The sequence below is a fragment of the Periplaneta americana genome, chromosome 14 (assembly GCF_040183065.1).
Source record: "Periplaneta americana isolate PAMFEO1 chromosome 14, P.americana_PAMFEO1_priV1, whole genome shotgun sequence".
Lineage (NCBI taxonomy): Eukaryota > Metazoa > Arthropoda > Insecta > Blattodea > Blattidae > Periplaneta > Periplaneta americana.
The window spans coordinates 149,977,812-149,993,871 of NC_091130.1; the positions used below are offsets into that span (position 1 = coordinate 149,977,812).

Below are 16,060 nucleotides of genomic sequence, written 5' to 3' on the forward strand. Positions count from 1 at the left end.
TGCTCGTCTTGTCTCGTCAAAGCCGTAGTTCACTAGGTAACACATAATTAAACCATTTAAATTTGCTGTATTTTGTTTAAGAGTCTAAAATATGCAATAAAATCGAATGGCGGGTTGATTCTAGATACATCAGGGCCCTTGAAGAGTGAAATAATAATAAAATTGATAAATACAAAATCAACCGGAGCGAATATGAACAGGAAAACCAGATATTATGCCGAACCGATATTAAGTCACAGTAGCGTACTAAGTCGTTACGGTTATAAAGCCTCGTTTAACGTCGTAAAATAATCTATTTAACAAAAGAAGAACTGCAAAGGATCTATTAGCAGTGTTGAGTTTGTAAATATGTGTGTTGAAAAGAAACGCAACACAACAAGAAACAATTTTTGAGTGCTGATAGTATGGTACTGTATTGCAGTTTTATGTTGAAAATAGCTTGTATCCATGACCATAACGAAAAACATGCCTTTACTAAATACTTTTGCGTTTGTAAAGTAGGCTTTTATTCAACATTACTTTATTCCACTAGTGAGATAAAGACTTTACCTCACAGTTTGAACTTTATCTCACAGTTCATTAGTATTTTCCTAGTACCCGGGCACACACGTATACTTTTCCATTCAACTATTACTCAAGAAGTTAATATATTAGTTAGTAGATGTCACTACCTCTGCTTCTTTATTACCATTTCTTAAATATACATACACTCAATCTCCTTCTCTTTCCTCTATGTACTACGTCGTAATTCGTGCATTGCATCCATATCTAATATGTTTTTTTTTTTTTTAATAATTTACCTTTTGGGATGCGAGAAGACTTGAAGTTGGGTTTATTGGGTTTATAGGATTTTAAAACAATACGCGTTAGTCAACTGAGCTAAACAGACACGATGGTAAATTATATTTTAATATTCCTCTTAAGTTTGCAGAAGTAAAATGTGAAATTATTTTAATCACATTAGTCTCGTGAACACTTCTAAATAATCCCTGAAACTTCAAAAAGACGAAAATGCACGTTTAAAGTGAAAAAAAAAAATGTTAAAATTATATAATTAATTATAATTTGTTATTTATCCAACGCCTTAGATACCATTCTTCACTAATCATGGCCTCCTACCTGGCACACGTATCGATTCTAAAATGCATGCCATGATATGTGATTATATGAGGACTTATTTTCAACGTATTTTCTTTTATGAAACATAATTTTTCGTTATGGTCATGGATAAAATTACGTATGGTACTTGTGAGCGTGATCTTTATTGCGCTCGTGTAATTTAAGCACGAGGCTTAAATCTTTCCACTCGCGCAATAAAGATGCACTTACCTCACAAGTACCATAAATAACTATTTTCTGTTCTTGTTATGTGACTATAAGGATTCGAAAGTGATCATCTGATCATAATAAACGGCGTGCACTGTATACACTTTTTAATGTAACAAAATATTTATTTGGTTCCACATACACATATATATTACATATGCATTAATTAAATACTGAATAATAGATATCAAGCACGTATAAATTCACACATTCTCAAATCGTCATCGTCACTTGTCAGTCCTCGCTACAATTTTCAACCACATCCCTCCTTCCGGAGCCAGAACCAATGCCTTCGAATCGAAGACAAGCGGTATGGACGTTTTCTCAGACGGATGGACCTCGTATTTGGACAGCAAACTGATGATGCCCACTTTGGTCTGCATCAGCCCGAACCTCATGCCTGCGAAATAAGACAAGAAATTAGTTCACTTCTTCATACTGCATGTGGTAGAGAAGTGGCTTTGATGAAGCTTTAATATTGCGTGCATGAAACTCTCTATAGTTCATACTCATATTAGAATCCCTTTGTGAAGTCCCTATCTGCCTGAAGCAGTTGTCCGTCATTCAACTATTACTACTAGCAAACTGATGCTTGACGGAATGATCGAAGTTAGAAGTAAATTTGGTGCACAAAGCCATAGGCATGGATAAATATATACTAGGATGCGAAACTGCGGTCAGCGCCATCTGGCGGCAGGGGGCCGAAATAAGATGATCAGCGCCTAACGCAGGTGGTGAACATTAGAACTACGTGTTGGGTACATTACCCAGAGTTCCCTATTCATCCATTCGAGATATTGCTCGAGGAGGCAAGACAGAAACTTGTTAATAAGTGAACATAAAGTGATACTACGTGTGTGTATGAACAGTGATGTTTATGGACGTTGTAAAAATAGTGTTGTTGAATGTATTGTAAAGTAATAGTAATATGATAAATTGAACTAAGCAGTTCTTGCAGACTTTTCCATTGCGCTGTACAATAAATACCCAAAGAATACAATCCCAATTATCTAATCCTTTGCTTAATTTTTTGTCTCTGTCTGGTTATATTTTAATTGGGTAGTGTAAAATAGATAGTCTCTTTTATCTTCCTGTTGGCTCCGGTAAGAATTTTCAGTAGAAGATGCTGTGAGGAATAAAAATGTAAACGTTTTATTTTAAATTGGGCTAGTTTTCAATATCGATGAGGGTGGGAGGGAATACTTACTGCACAGTTTAACATTTTCGTTACCAGGTGCTCTGCTAAATGCATGGAGAAATTAGTTACTCTTTTCGCTACTTGGTGCGCTGCTAGATGTAATAACGCCCGTCCTCCCAACAGGTGGCAGCAAGATCAATTTCTACAACAGCGCTTCTAGTATGTGTTACGGGAAACTCAGTAAGTTTCGCATCCTATTATATATTCATCCATGCCATAGGTATATCAGCTTTATCCGCGAAGGAACATTTTCTGCATTTAGAAATAATTTACAGTGAGTTTGTCAGCGGTCTATAACTTCATTTCTCTTGTGAGTAATTCTTTACAAGTCCTAGGATAGAGTTAGCGACAGGGTTGCCATTACTGAAACACATAGTAGTTTCCAGCACTCATAACGGGTTTAACACTCACCGATGCATATCCTGGGGCCCTCGCCGAAGGGCAGATAGCTGAAATGTGGTCTCTTGCTCTTTTCCTCTTCGCTGAATCTCTCCGGGTCGAACTTCTCGGGGTCGGGGTAGTACTTGGGGTCGTGGTGCAAACCCATGATGGAAATCATGATCTGCATGCCCTTCTCCATCACTGCATTGGTTCCACGAATCTTGGTGGTTTTGGTGCGTTCTCGAGTCAGCGTCTGCGCAGGCGGATATTTGCGAAGAGTTTCTGCCAACACGTGACACTCTGATTAGTTTTCTAAGTTTTGCACGTTCTGAAAGATTTGTCAGAGAAAGCTGTTGCTTAAAATGTTCAAATGATGATATTTCTTTAACTGTGTGCACTAGGATCGTGCAAAAAATCCATTGCAATTCTAATCCCAGCGACTTTTATTTATTTATGTCATCATTCCATTTGAAAAACATGAAGTTAGTGCTAGAAAAATGGTTTGTCATGTATTGGAATCTCTGCGTGGCCTTTATTTGTGAGCCCCTTTCTGTAGTTTCATCCTGCAAAAATACATCGATTGCACATCTCGTTTCGGAAGTATTCGCGGTGGAAGTTTTAACCTTCTGACAAGCAAACATTCTGATGGGGGCAGATAGAAAAGTTAATTTTTTTCTTCCATCATGTTAATAATGTCGAAACAAGCACCTATATAAATTTTGGCCACTCCACCAAAATTACGACGCCGTCCAGAGAGTGATTTTCCCTGGAAGCGTTATAGAGAAAAAACATAATTCAATGGAAAGATTTATTGAAACAGATACACCAACTGTTGCGCTATTTCTCAACATATTGCCCACCGGGATTGAGACAGGTGAGAATGAATATAACCGTCTCTTCTTTACCTACTTACTTTACAATTTATGACTCCTTAGGCGATGACGTCACTATCTCCGCGTTCCCTATAGTAACCAAGTTGTCTCTACCATGTTTTGTTAAATGGTGGTATCGTATTTCAACATTAAAATGCACAAGTACCTAATTCAACAGGCATAGTAAATTACATTCGCTCTTAAATGTAATACTCATAAGGAATAATTAATAATTTGAGTTTTCTTTTCAGAATAGTTTAATGAATTGATTTTCTCTTCATATATTGAATAGTGACTATATTTAAATATCTAAATAGTTGTATATTTACTTCATAAATGATAGTCCTAAGTAATATCTTTACATTTCTAATGCATTCAGATTAACTGATAATTTAGGTAAATTTCAATAATAGTATTTCACATTATTATTATTATTATTATTATTATTATTATTATTATTATTATTATTATTATGATTACTACTACTACTACTACTACTACTACTTCTACTACTACTACTACTACTACTACTACAACTACTACTACTACTACTACTGCTAATGCATTTGTGTTAATTGTAGATCTGGTTGACTGGAAGAGATAGCCTTAAGGCCTTAACTTTGGCAGGCAAAATAAAATAAATTATTATTATTATTATTATTATTATTATTATTATTATTATTATTATATAAAATAAATCATGATTATGATATGAGATGTATGTACAGACAGTGGCGGCTGATTGACTGAGGCAAGTGAGTCAGGGTCTTAGTCACTTGGCTTCACTGAACTCTATTTTTGTTGTTTTATGTAATGTATTTGTTATTTGAATGAAGGATATAACGTTGTACAAGTATTGAAAACTTTGTGATGTATATAGACCTGTCTTGCAGTAACATTTGTTCCTGAGGTCAGATGTACTAGTGCCGGGTCTGGTTTCTGCATTTCCTAATGTTTTCGCGGGTTTTGAGGTTGCATTTGAAAAGTCTGTTCCATATGTCAGTATTATACTGTATTTCTCTCTCTCTCTCACTCTCTCTCTCTTTTGCAAATTTGCCTTTTTTTGGAAACTACATTTTTTATGCTCAAAATGCTTCATGTGCGCGGAGTTTTCACGGAGTTCAATGAAAATGTTAAAGACGCCCGCAACTACCGAGGTTATATCAGCGTCGCCGGTGTGCCGGAATTTTGTCCCGCAGGAGTTCTTTTACATGCCAGTAAATCTACTGACATGAGCCCGTCGCATTTAAGCACACTTAAATACCATCGACCTGGCCCGAGATCGAACCCGTAACCTCGGGCATAGAAGGCCAGCGCTATACCAACTGCGCCAGCCAGACCGACTTCAATGAAAGTATTCGTACATGTTCATGCATGTGTTATCTGAATATAACGTGAGACATTTTAAGTATCTTGAAAATTGGGAGCTAAAAATTATCATGTAAAGAAAAAACATGAATAAATATATGTCCGACTTAAAAAAATGTATTGGGCCCAAACTGAACTAGATATTATCGATTTCTCAACGTTAAAATATTTCCTGTGAATATAGGTCCATATAAGAAAATATGAATTTGCTGTATTTGAATGTAATGTCCATGGAACATTTTGATTACATCACTAATTTGCGTAATTAAAATAAAATTAACTTCGAAACTAGCAGTCCGATTGATCACAAAATGTGTACCCATCTTATTCTTAATGCGTTTATCAAGCAGTAAAACATGAAATAATCAGTCCTAGTGTTCCCTGAGTAGCTAACATATGTGTTTATATTTGCCACTGCATAGCCTTTTAAACACTGCGGATGAAGCGTACAGTAGGAAATTCTAATACGTTTACTTGTTAAGGACATAATGGACAAAAAAAAATAATAAGGCAGTTCTTATGAGCTCTGGTTTGTTTCTGCTTACCGTTGACAACTTTGTCCAAATACTCCATTTCAAATATGGAGTCGTAAGTGATTTCGCCATCATTCTTCTCCAACACAGAGTCGATTTCTTCCCGCAGTCGTTCCTGTATGTCCTGGTTCACAGCTAGCTCGTACAGGCAGAACGTCATGGTTGTTGACGACGTTTCGAAGCCAGCCAAGAAGAACACGAATGCTTGTGCCGCCATCACATCCAATGTTACTTCTGTTAAATTGACACAAATAATTTCACTGATATTTAAGCACGAAAGTTCTATTTTTTCTATACTTAAATATTGTTGGAAATAATTGAATTTCAGAAAGGTCATAGTTCAAAAATCAACTTCAAGAGTCACATTGCTTTCTTACACAGTGTGTAAGATAAGAAACCAAACTTTTCAGAGCATGTTCGTTATGAGAGATAATATTGGTGAACTGTACAGCAAAATTACTAATGCATGGACAACACTCTGAACACCTGCTTTAGATAGAATTCAGTTAGGGATGTCTGCACCTCTGCTCTTAGTCAGCGAGGAATCTCGACAGAAAATGTGCATTATCTCGACAACGATTAATTTGCGGACCAGTGTGTATTGGGGCTTTTTTTACTTGTTTATTGTACTTTTAATCTGTAAATGATTGACCATTACTTTTGAAAACCCTATATGCTTATATTTACATGCACTTTAAGATCTATGGTCACTTTACGTTTGTAGGATCTGTGGTGTATCGATAGCCCATGGACTATTGTTATGTTTATGTTTTGTAGACGGCTTGTATTCATGTAGACTAACTAATTTAGGTTTTGTTTTTAAAAATTACGATATTGGTAATTAAGGCGGTGATGAATCATTGCATGTAAATTTCCAATCCAACGTTTGCCTTTCTGACTGAGTTCAGTATCAAACTTCCGAGTACAGCAGTATATTGCTCGGAATTGAAGAGTGTGATACCAAAATTCGTTTAAAGGACTAGGCTAGTTTTTTTTATCCACTTGTCTAAGGACTGAGCGATTCAAGTGACTTGTATCATAATACAAACTGTTACAGGAGAATTGGCGTTGTTTTGGAAGAAAACAAGATTAAAATATAATGATAGAGTGCTCAAACATAATCGTACATACAGGGTTTTCATTTCAAAACTTCCCAATTTAAATAACTATGTAATTGAAATTTAAATTTAAATTAACAAAAACATGCCAGTTTAGTTACTGTAGGGGAGTTTAAAACCAAAGTTTCATCCTTTCGCCCTAGCCACACTCACTTTGAAATTTCAAATGGCACCCCTATCTGTGATACTTAACCCTTAAGTACTCGCGTCGGGTCTATATGACCCGAGTGTTTTTTCTTTCCTCTGTTTTCTTTGCTGGAAGGTAATATGAAGAGTGCCGGTGGTGTGTAATTTCTTCTATTGTTGAAATCTTTGAAACGGTCTGGCTGTAGTCATTGTTGAGTTTATCATTTAGCCCCAACATCTGTTTATATGTGATTTGACCCGACGCGAGTGTGTGCCTTCATCTAAAAGACAGGAAGATTTTGTGAATAACTGAGGAGATTTCTTTATTTATGCGTAAGTATTATTTGATGTAAGCTTTATATTATATTCTTCACATTTTCCGCGTTCATTTTAGCTGTATATGCAGCTCTTTTTATTATTATTTTCAATGAATGTCAAAGAAAGTAGTAACAGACGAAATTGCAGAGAAGTCGAAGTCGAGGGAATTACTAGTAACAGACGAAGAAATTGGGTGTTGAATACGATTCTCAGTAATGCACTAATGATCATCGTCATCGATGGTGAATCTGTGGGGGAACTTTCTGAGCTTGACGATGTCATAGATGAAGACACAGGTTCCTCCAAAAAGCCAGAAATTGTGACGTTTTATAACTGTACCAAGGGTGAAGTTGATTCGTGTGATCAATTGTGTAGCAACGATAGTGTTGGACGTAGAACAAGAAGGTGGCCACTGGCAGTGTTCTTCCATTTCATAAATGTTTCAGCACTCAACTCATATGTTGTTTATTATAAGATGAATACCAGAGAGAAGATACAAAGAAGAATATTTCTGAAGAACCTGGCTAAAGAACTTCTTATGGAAAACGTTGTCAGGAGAATGAGTAATCCTCATGTATCACGCAGTCTCAGGGCAAGAATAAAAATATTCCTAACGGAGAGAGGCGTTGAAGTGCCACCGAAAGAACAACAAAATCAAGAAACAAGAAGTGGACCAGCATCTCAGAAAAGGAAGAGATATCATATCTGCCCTAGCACAAATGATAATAAGCATTCAACACAGTGTGCTGCTTGTTTGGGACACGTATGCAAAATTCACTGAAAAGTTGTTTGCACAATATGTGGAGAATAAGCCAAGAAATGAAGCACTGTTTTGTTTTACAATGTCTGATTGAAAAGTTTTAAGACTGAAGCCAGCAGTATTGGTTTGCGGTGACATCTTAGAAATCGATGTAACAATTCAGAATGAATCCCTTTGAAATTTATTCACTGCAGTAGCCTTTAGGTACAGTGGTTTTTTATTACAAACCCAGTCAACATTTTTCAAGAATGTTTCCAAATCTAGGATAATAGTAGGAGTTTGTGTATTCCTCCAGAAGAGAACTGTAAGCTTAGTAGTCTTTAGGTACCATTATTATGAACCTAACCTTAAAATTTTTCAGTCACACCTCGTAAAGAAACAGTATGGTTATAAGGCTTCAAAGTCATGTTTTCACTTTTCTTTAGTTGAGATTTACAAATTTCATTGTATTTAGATAGTTTTCACTTTTTTAAAGTTGAGATTTACAAATTTAATTGTATTTGATTATGTTCAATATAAATAATGTACAGTTAAACATAAAAATATTTCATTTATTTCAGTTTAAACATTTTATTTACCCCATAATTTTGCCATGAATCCACGTCCACATCTTAGTTTGTGTCAATGGGTCAAATTGACCCGACGTGAGTGTTTATGTAACTTTCTACCAGGCTAGTACTTAAGGGTGAAAGAGTATTCAATTTCATACACCTCTTATTCATTTGTTTTCGTATCTTTTGTTTCCTGTCGTCGACTGGCATCCTTAAATCGTTTAAATTGTAAGAAATGCAGGGTAAGTCATGGACATTTCGCAGCACGCGCTACGAGCGTTCTAGGCTAGCCCCGGCTATCCGCCGGTTACTTGTACAGAATTCAAATCATATCCTATCGCTAACACTGGTTTATGAATACGAAAAACGCTGATCATCCACCGGAAGCCCGCGCTAAAAATGTCTATGAATAGGGCCCTAAACGATTTAAGTTTGCCAGGCGACGATAGTAAACAAAAGATGCGAGAACAAATTAATGAAATGTATAAACAATTGAATACTCTTTGAAATTTAAGTATCACAAAATAGGGCTACCATTTGAAATTTCAAAGTGGGAGAGGCTGGGAGTCAGAGAGTGAAATCTAATATGCAATTAAGACTGATTTTAAACTTCCCCCTTAATATCTAGATTGACGTGTTTTTTGTTTAATTACATTCAATTTACATTGTGTAGTTATTTAGACTCGGACGTTTCAAAATGAAAGCGCTGTATGTATAAATCATAAAAATGGCCAAATGGACTGAGCGAGTTTTCGAACCGCAATCTTTAATTACGGAATGATTGATTAATTTAGCCGAAACGCTCTGTAGACCTCTCATCTGTAGCCTATTATATCTCCTTGTTCTATATGATCTTTTATGAATCACCTATCACGTGTTAAGTATTGTGACATCCCCAAAATTCTCTCTCTATTGCTATTTTCATGAACCTTACCAAATGGAGTGTTGCTCTTCAAATCGTCGTCCTCCAAGTTGTACTTGATGTCTTCCTCCTCGGCCACTCCCAGAGTCTTGTTCTTCAGTTGTATCAAGAGTTGCATGAAGTCATTTCTTTTCACGTCGTTCTTTTCACGGTACGCCACAGTATCTCTTACCATCTTCATAAAGTAGTCACTCACATCTTTCGGGAAAGGAGATACATTCAAAATCTTAGCAAGAGATGGAAATACAATGGTAATTAATCTGAATAATTTGCTTTTATAAGTTGGCATGAAAATTTTTCTGCCCCAGTTACGAAACTCGGCATCCGGGTTACTCAAGGAGTTGCACTGAATTCCAAAGGCACAGGAGCCTATAATGTCAGTACTGTATCTTGCGAGAAGGTCTTTCATCTCCAACATTTCTCCACTTTTCGCCGATGTCTCCAAACATGTCTGAAGTTCCTTCCCGCAGTCTACCAGTGTTCCAAACATAATTTTCATCTTCCCGGATGTAAACGTGGGACTCAGTTTTACTCTCAAGTTCTTCCACTTGGAGCCGGAGAGGGCACCTACATGACCTAGCAGGGGATTTTTCTTCTCGTCTACTGTTGCTCCGCGGCTGTAGAAGTGATCGAAATCCTTCACGAGGACCTGTTTAATGACTTCCGGGTCACGGAGAATGAGTGAGGGCTTATCGAATCTGTAAATTCCTCCAATTTTGTGACCTTCGAATGCATTGTATAATTCTGTAATATAAGCGAAAGGATTTTTCTTTGAAAACACTACATTTTGAAAATTTCCAAATGGGATTGAAGTCGGCAGCGTAGGAACACCAAGCTTCTGCCAGTATGAATGACATACTTTAAAGTAAACATAGATGGCGGCTAGAATGAGAGCTGAGATGGTTCCCAACTGCACGTAGTATGACTGCAATGCCTCCAGCATTCTGAAAAATATAAACCCGTTGTTTAATAACTTGCAAACGAAATAACATTTATTATAAAACATAGCAATAAGACATTATCAGTGGCGTAGCATGAAATTTTGAGCAGGGGAAGCTAACTCAAGTTGTCTTTCATGCAATATGAGAAAACGTATTACAAAAATACAGTCTTAAAATAAATAGTACTCAATTTCAAGTCAGCAGTCGAAGATTGGTTGGAACATCGTAAGTAACACCAATAAGGCATGACCTCAAATGATAAGAAATAAAATATGATTTCACGGTTTACACATCTCTTAACAAATAGACACGTATACGTATAACATTAGCTCACTCCCTGTCATACTTAGAGAAATCACAATATTAGTATCATTACGAAGTATGCGTCTGTCTTTTGGTTGTGTCCTTCATTCACAGCAAGGGAGTCGGTCATTTGTTTTTTAAATCACACTTTTGTTCGTAAGTCAGTGTTGATAATACAATTGTCCTAAAAAAATTCAAGTAAATTAGTGCCAGGAGCTGCTATTTCGCTCATTATTTATTACATCAGCCACAGTGCACACAAACACTTCAACTGAACACAACTGACGAAAAGGGATAACTCGGAAACTACTTATTTTAAATGTTAAAGCTAGCTTCTTTGCGAGCCTTGCGACTAGGGTTGTTTAGTCAGAAAGGGATAGAAAATCTGCGGGGTGGATTACACAGAAGAAACCAGGCTGCTTGGAAGCTGGTGTGTGCAGGCTTCTTGTTTACTGCTGCATCACAAATCATCCTGAGCTGCCGCATCACAATATTTAAAGCGTAAATATAAATTCTATTAAAATTAATAAATAATTTTCTTCATAAACTGCAGGTTTATTATGAAATTATTATTAACTGGGGAAGCTAAGCTTTTTAGCTTACATTGACGCTACGCCACTGATTATTATGTTTCGTTGTAACGAAGTTCACAAACAAACTGCTATAGGTATATCACGGCATACTAAATACTACTGCCAACTACTCAGAGCGGAAATACGAAACAACATTACTTAACCTCAAAAGTAAGATAACAGAATAAAAACACGAAAGATTTTTACTGACATTTATTTACTACTTGAAGTTACAGTTATTCAAAACGCAATTTTCAAAGTTAAACCCTTGAAGTTAAAGATCTTCTGGCTCGTGAAATTATCAATCAGATGAATCAGCACTCGTGCAATTAAGTTACTACAGATTACATGTCCAGTATTGTACCAGGCGTTTTATAAGATAAGACATTTCCTTACAAAGCGTCTTATCAAGAAACACAACTGTGATTGGTTGATTTTAAGGCGGTTCTGAAACGTCATTGGACAATATCGCAAATTCATCCTGTAATTTGAATAATCAAACAAATATTGACACAATCTTAATAGATAAATACCCCGCTCTGTATATTTATATAATGTATGAAGTAAGTTGATACTGTTACCATTTTCTTATTCATTGAAGATCTTTAATTATGCTTCCTAATTACGATTCTTATCTCAGTAATGAACTCGCGGATAAAACAGCAAAAGAGGCAGCAACAGAAGATGGTCTTGAAGTGGCATACAACAGGAAACCTAAGACCACAATTGTAACGGAAATAGAAGAAGAAGGGTTCAACGAATGGGAGAACGACTGGAAAAACTCACTTAAAGGAGCTATATGTAAGAAGTTCTTCCCGTCTGTACGTCAGAGGATGAAACAAAATATTACGCTGACAGCAGAAGTAACCGCCATGATCTCAGGCCATGGAAAAACCAAGACATACCTGCACCGTTTCGGGATCAAAGACGACTCAACGTGTTCATGCCTTCAAGATGCACAAACAGTAGATCACCTAATATACTCGTGTGTCAAGTTGAATAAACAAAGGGATATTCTGAAGCAGGGAATATATAGAAATCAAGATAGATGGCCAGTGTCACATGAGAAACTATTGTTAAAACACTGTAAGGGATTCAGAAACTTTGTTCAATCAATAGATTTCACATCACTTTAAATATTGTAAATAGTGAAAACACTACTCTACTTAAAATTAGTATTAGTATTAGTATTCAGTAGTAGTAGTAGTTAGATATTATGTTAAAATAATTATAAGCAATTCACCACCTTTAATAAGTCAATAGACTTCACGGCAGTGTATTATATTGTAAATAGTGAAAGCACTACTCCAGTTAAAATAGTATTAGTATTAATAATTTTAAATAATTCATAAACTGTATTCAGTCAGCTGACTTTACATCCTTGTAAATATTGTAAATAGTTTAATATTAGTTTTTGTTTTAAGTTCCGACAGAATGTAAAAACAGTGTAGCAACAAATGTGTGTAGTATTGCATTAGTGCAATGGAGCATACTGAATAAAAAGGGGATTCATAAAAAAAAAAAATCTGAGTAATTCCTATTTTGTAATTACTTCATTAAACGTTGTAATTTTATTGAAGTTTAGTTATATTGTTTTTCAGTACAAAACATTTATTTATAGGAACAGCTTTCTCGAACACGAGCTTGCTTAGACGGGTGTGCGTTATATTTATTTTGTTTACTTACTTCGTATTGTAACACAAACCGACAACTTTTCACACAGTAAAGAGACTTATCCTTAAAACCATCATTCAAAGTAGAGGTGGGCAACACGATTATATTTAAGAAGTCGATTCCAACGATTCAATCATACATTACGAATCGATTCTAACGATTCGTTCACGATTCTTCCCAGTCTGCGATTCCAACTACAGTAGAACCCCGATTATCCGTCACCCTATTAACCGATTGGCGGATTATCCGAATGTCTATTTCTCGCTTTTTTTTTTTCTTCAGAAATAAATAACTTATATGAAGATCTGTTTTGTACATCATATTAGTAGGTTCTACATATGTTTTTGCTAGAGAGTGTTATTACAAGCCTTTATCGTTACACAGCATTGTCTACTGATCGAATTGCCGTTCTATAATATAACTTGTGTATAAAATGTCTTCTCCGGGTGTTAACAGAAAACGTGTTGTGCTAAGTATCGAAAAAAATTAAAATAATTGAATGGTTTGAAACTGTGGCTCATCTCGCAGCAGAATATGAGATTGGCGTTATAACTGCGCGATTTAATAAAAAAAGGAGAAAGTGTAAAAAAGTATGTAAACCTACAACATGAGGTCTCCTTTATTCCTATCTTTTCTGAGACAGTCATTACAAAGGGCTTCCTTGTCCCTTAAAAACCCGTCGTTGACAACCAGACTTAAATTAATGAACTTCTGATCCACTACATAGCGAGTTAAATACAAGATCATGGAGGAAATTACAAAATCTTTCATGGTACGGATTATCCGATTTTTTCGATTAACCGTTCAGTCCATCCTCTTCATTACCACGGATAATAGAGGTTCTACTGTATTCTTTTGAATCGTCAACGAGTTCACGATTCTTCCTAGTCTGCGATTCTAACGATTCTTATGAATCGTCAACGAACGACTCAGGACACTTTCCTTTGCAAAGCATGGATAGAACAAAAACGTTCTACATATCTCGCATAGATGGCATAAGAGGCGAGACAATGGACTGTCTCTTTCTCATTGGCTGGAACGATTCATCATGACCTCCATTAGTCTACAAAATTATTTAACTTAGTGTTTCTTAATTATAATTTATTAACTGAACTTTATTATCAAGTACATTTTTTGCATTACATCTCTATTTAACCATACAAATTTTAGGTTCGTATTCATTTTTTTCATACTTAACAAATGTAGTATTTTGACTTCACTCTCGCTCGGGAGAATTCGGCACGGTTCGGATATGTCCGCTGACAGGTTACACCAAACAGGTAAATAGAATCGCGGGTTGCGATACCATGCCGATTCGTTACGATTCTTTTGAACGACGATTCGTTGATACCACGAATCGATTCTTACGATTCTTTATTATTAGTCGTTGGAATGAACGATTCGTTCACGAATCGACCGAACTCTAATTCAAAGCCCTCAACTTCAGTTATCAACAAGAATCTCAGATTAAGAGTGACGTAAAAACATTGACTGTATCCCGGACTACCCGAGAGATGTAGCTGTTGCAGAGTTCCGTCTCCTAACAGGTCATGACTGCCTACTACATCATCGGCATTGTTTCGGAATTGCACTAAGCCCTATATGTAGCCTACGTTGTGTGACCAACAACAAATTTGTGGAGAAAAAAAAAACCGACTTTTGCGCTATCCTGCTTTGTCAAAAAGCACTGTAACTAGCAGATAGTCTACTGAGAAGGCAGAAGTGAAATAAATTTATAATCATTGTTATGCCCATGTCATTTGAATAAATAAATAAATAAATACATGAATAAATAAATACACGAATGAATGAATAAATAAATAAATTGATAAATAAATAAGTGAATAAACAAATAAATGAATAAATAAATGCATGAATAGATAAATACATATATTGTATTGTAGTATGTAGGAATAAAATGCAATACAATGCAGTTATGTACAAGAATAATATATAGGCTAGTACGAAGTGAATTAAAATATATCAAAGTACAAAATAAATACAAAAACATGGCCTATATCTATATTCTTTCTCATTCACTGTGACTATAATGAAGATTAACATGTTGTTGTTTAGTCAACTGTCCGAAGACAGGTCTGAACATCACAAATGATACCAACATGGCATCATTTATGAGGCAATTAGACTATGGGATAACGGGTAGTCCACACCTGTGGAGTAACGGTCAGCGCGTCTGGCCGCAAAACCAGGTGGCCCGGGTTCGAATCCCGGTCGGGGCAAGTTACCTGGTTGAGGTTTTTTTCCGGGGTTTTCCCTCAACCCAATACGAGCAAATGCTGGGTAACTTTCGGTGCTGGACCCCGGACTCATTTCACCGGCATTATCACCTTCATTTCATTCAGCCGCTAAATAACCTAGATGTTGATACAGCGTCGCAAAATAACCCAATGAAATTAAAAAAAATAATAATGGGTAGGGTGGCCAGTTCTTTCTTCACGCCCTCGAAAATAATAAGTGAGATAAGCCTGCACTATTTACTATACGTCATAAAACCCCTTTAAAACCGAATAGTAATAACTTATAATTGTTATAAATACTTTTAAAACAATTCCCTTACACAGAGTTTCGTACAATATGATAACGAGAAATTCCCCCCTATATTTGTATCAATTCGAACACTGGATACTGCGTAACAGCATCGGATGTGTTGCTTCCGTAGTAGCTATTTCCAACTGCGTTGTTATCTTAGCGACGGGTAAGTATTCAGTGCACTTCCGACAATCGTCTAAACGTCCTGTCCTGACATAGCAAACATGTATAAGTTACAAACATCCATAACTACGAAATGAGGACGCTTCGAGCGAATGCCATTGCAATCTGTTTTCTTTATTTTAGTGTGAAAACCACATCTTGATGTTTAGTCCACTTTTTTCTTATTCTCTTTTTTCTACGTTCCTAGAATATCCCACAGAAATAAATCAATAGATAGTTATCCGATGGTAATAATTTACCTTGAACTCTACTTATGAAGAATCCACTCCAGTCTTGCTTAGCTCTATCAGTGTATCTCCAGAGTTAGAACTGATTGTTCCTCCAGCTTTACATCAGTTCGTGTTGGAAACTGACTATTTATATC

The 16,060-nt window shown here is 36.0% G+C and overlaps 1 protein-coding gene across 1 annotated transcript; it reads right to left on the reverse strand.

Annotated features, from left to right (window-relative positions):
* Window positions 1-1,427: 1,427 nt before the first annotated feature.
* LOC138713844 (probable cytochrome P450 6a14) lies at window positions 1,428-16,060 on the reverse strand. The gene is made up of 5 exons (XM_069846299.1): window positions 15,936-16,060; window positions 9,486-10,417; window positions 5,691-5,912; window positions 2,936-3,187; window positions 1,428-1,726 (listed from the first exon to the last, which is right to left on the reverse strand). Exons 2-5 carry the CDS (start codon window positions 10,414-10,416, stop codon window positions 1,554-1,556), a joined length of 1,578 nt encoding a protein of 525 aa, XP_069702400.1. The 5' UTR covers window position 10,417; window positions 15,936-16,060; the 3' UTR covers window positions 1,428-1,553.

Excerpts from the sequence above, each read along its gene's own strand:
- LOC138713844 (XM_069846299.1), bottom strand. The coding sequence starts at position 10,416 with ATGCTGGAGGCATTGCAGTCATACTACGTGCAGTTGGGAACCATCTCA. Across the intron at positions 5,913-9,485 it reads GAAGAGCAACACTCCATTTG|AAGTAACATTGGATGTGATG; the intron begins GTAAGGTTCATG and ends TCAATTTAACAG. Across the intron at positions 3,188-5,690 it reads TTTGGACAAAGTTGTCAACG|AAACTCTTCGCAAATATCCG; the intron begins GTAAGCAGAAAC and ends ACGTGTTGGCAG.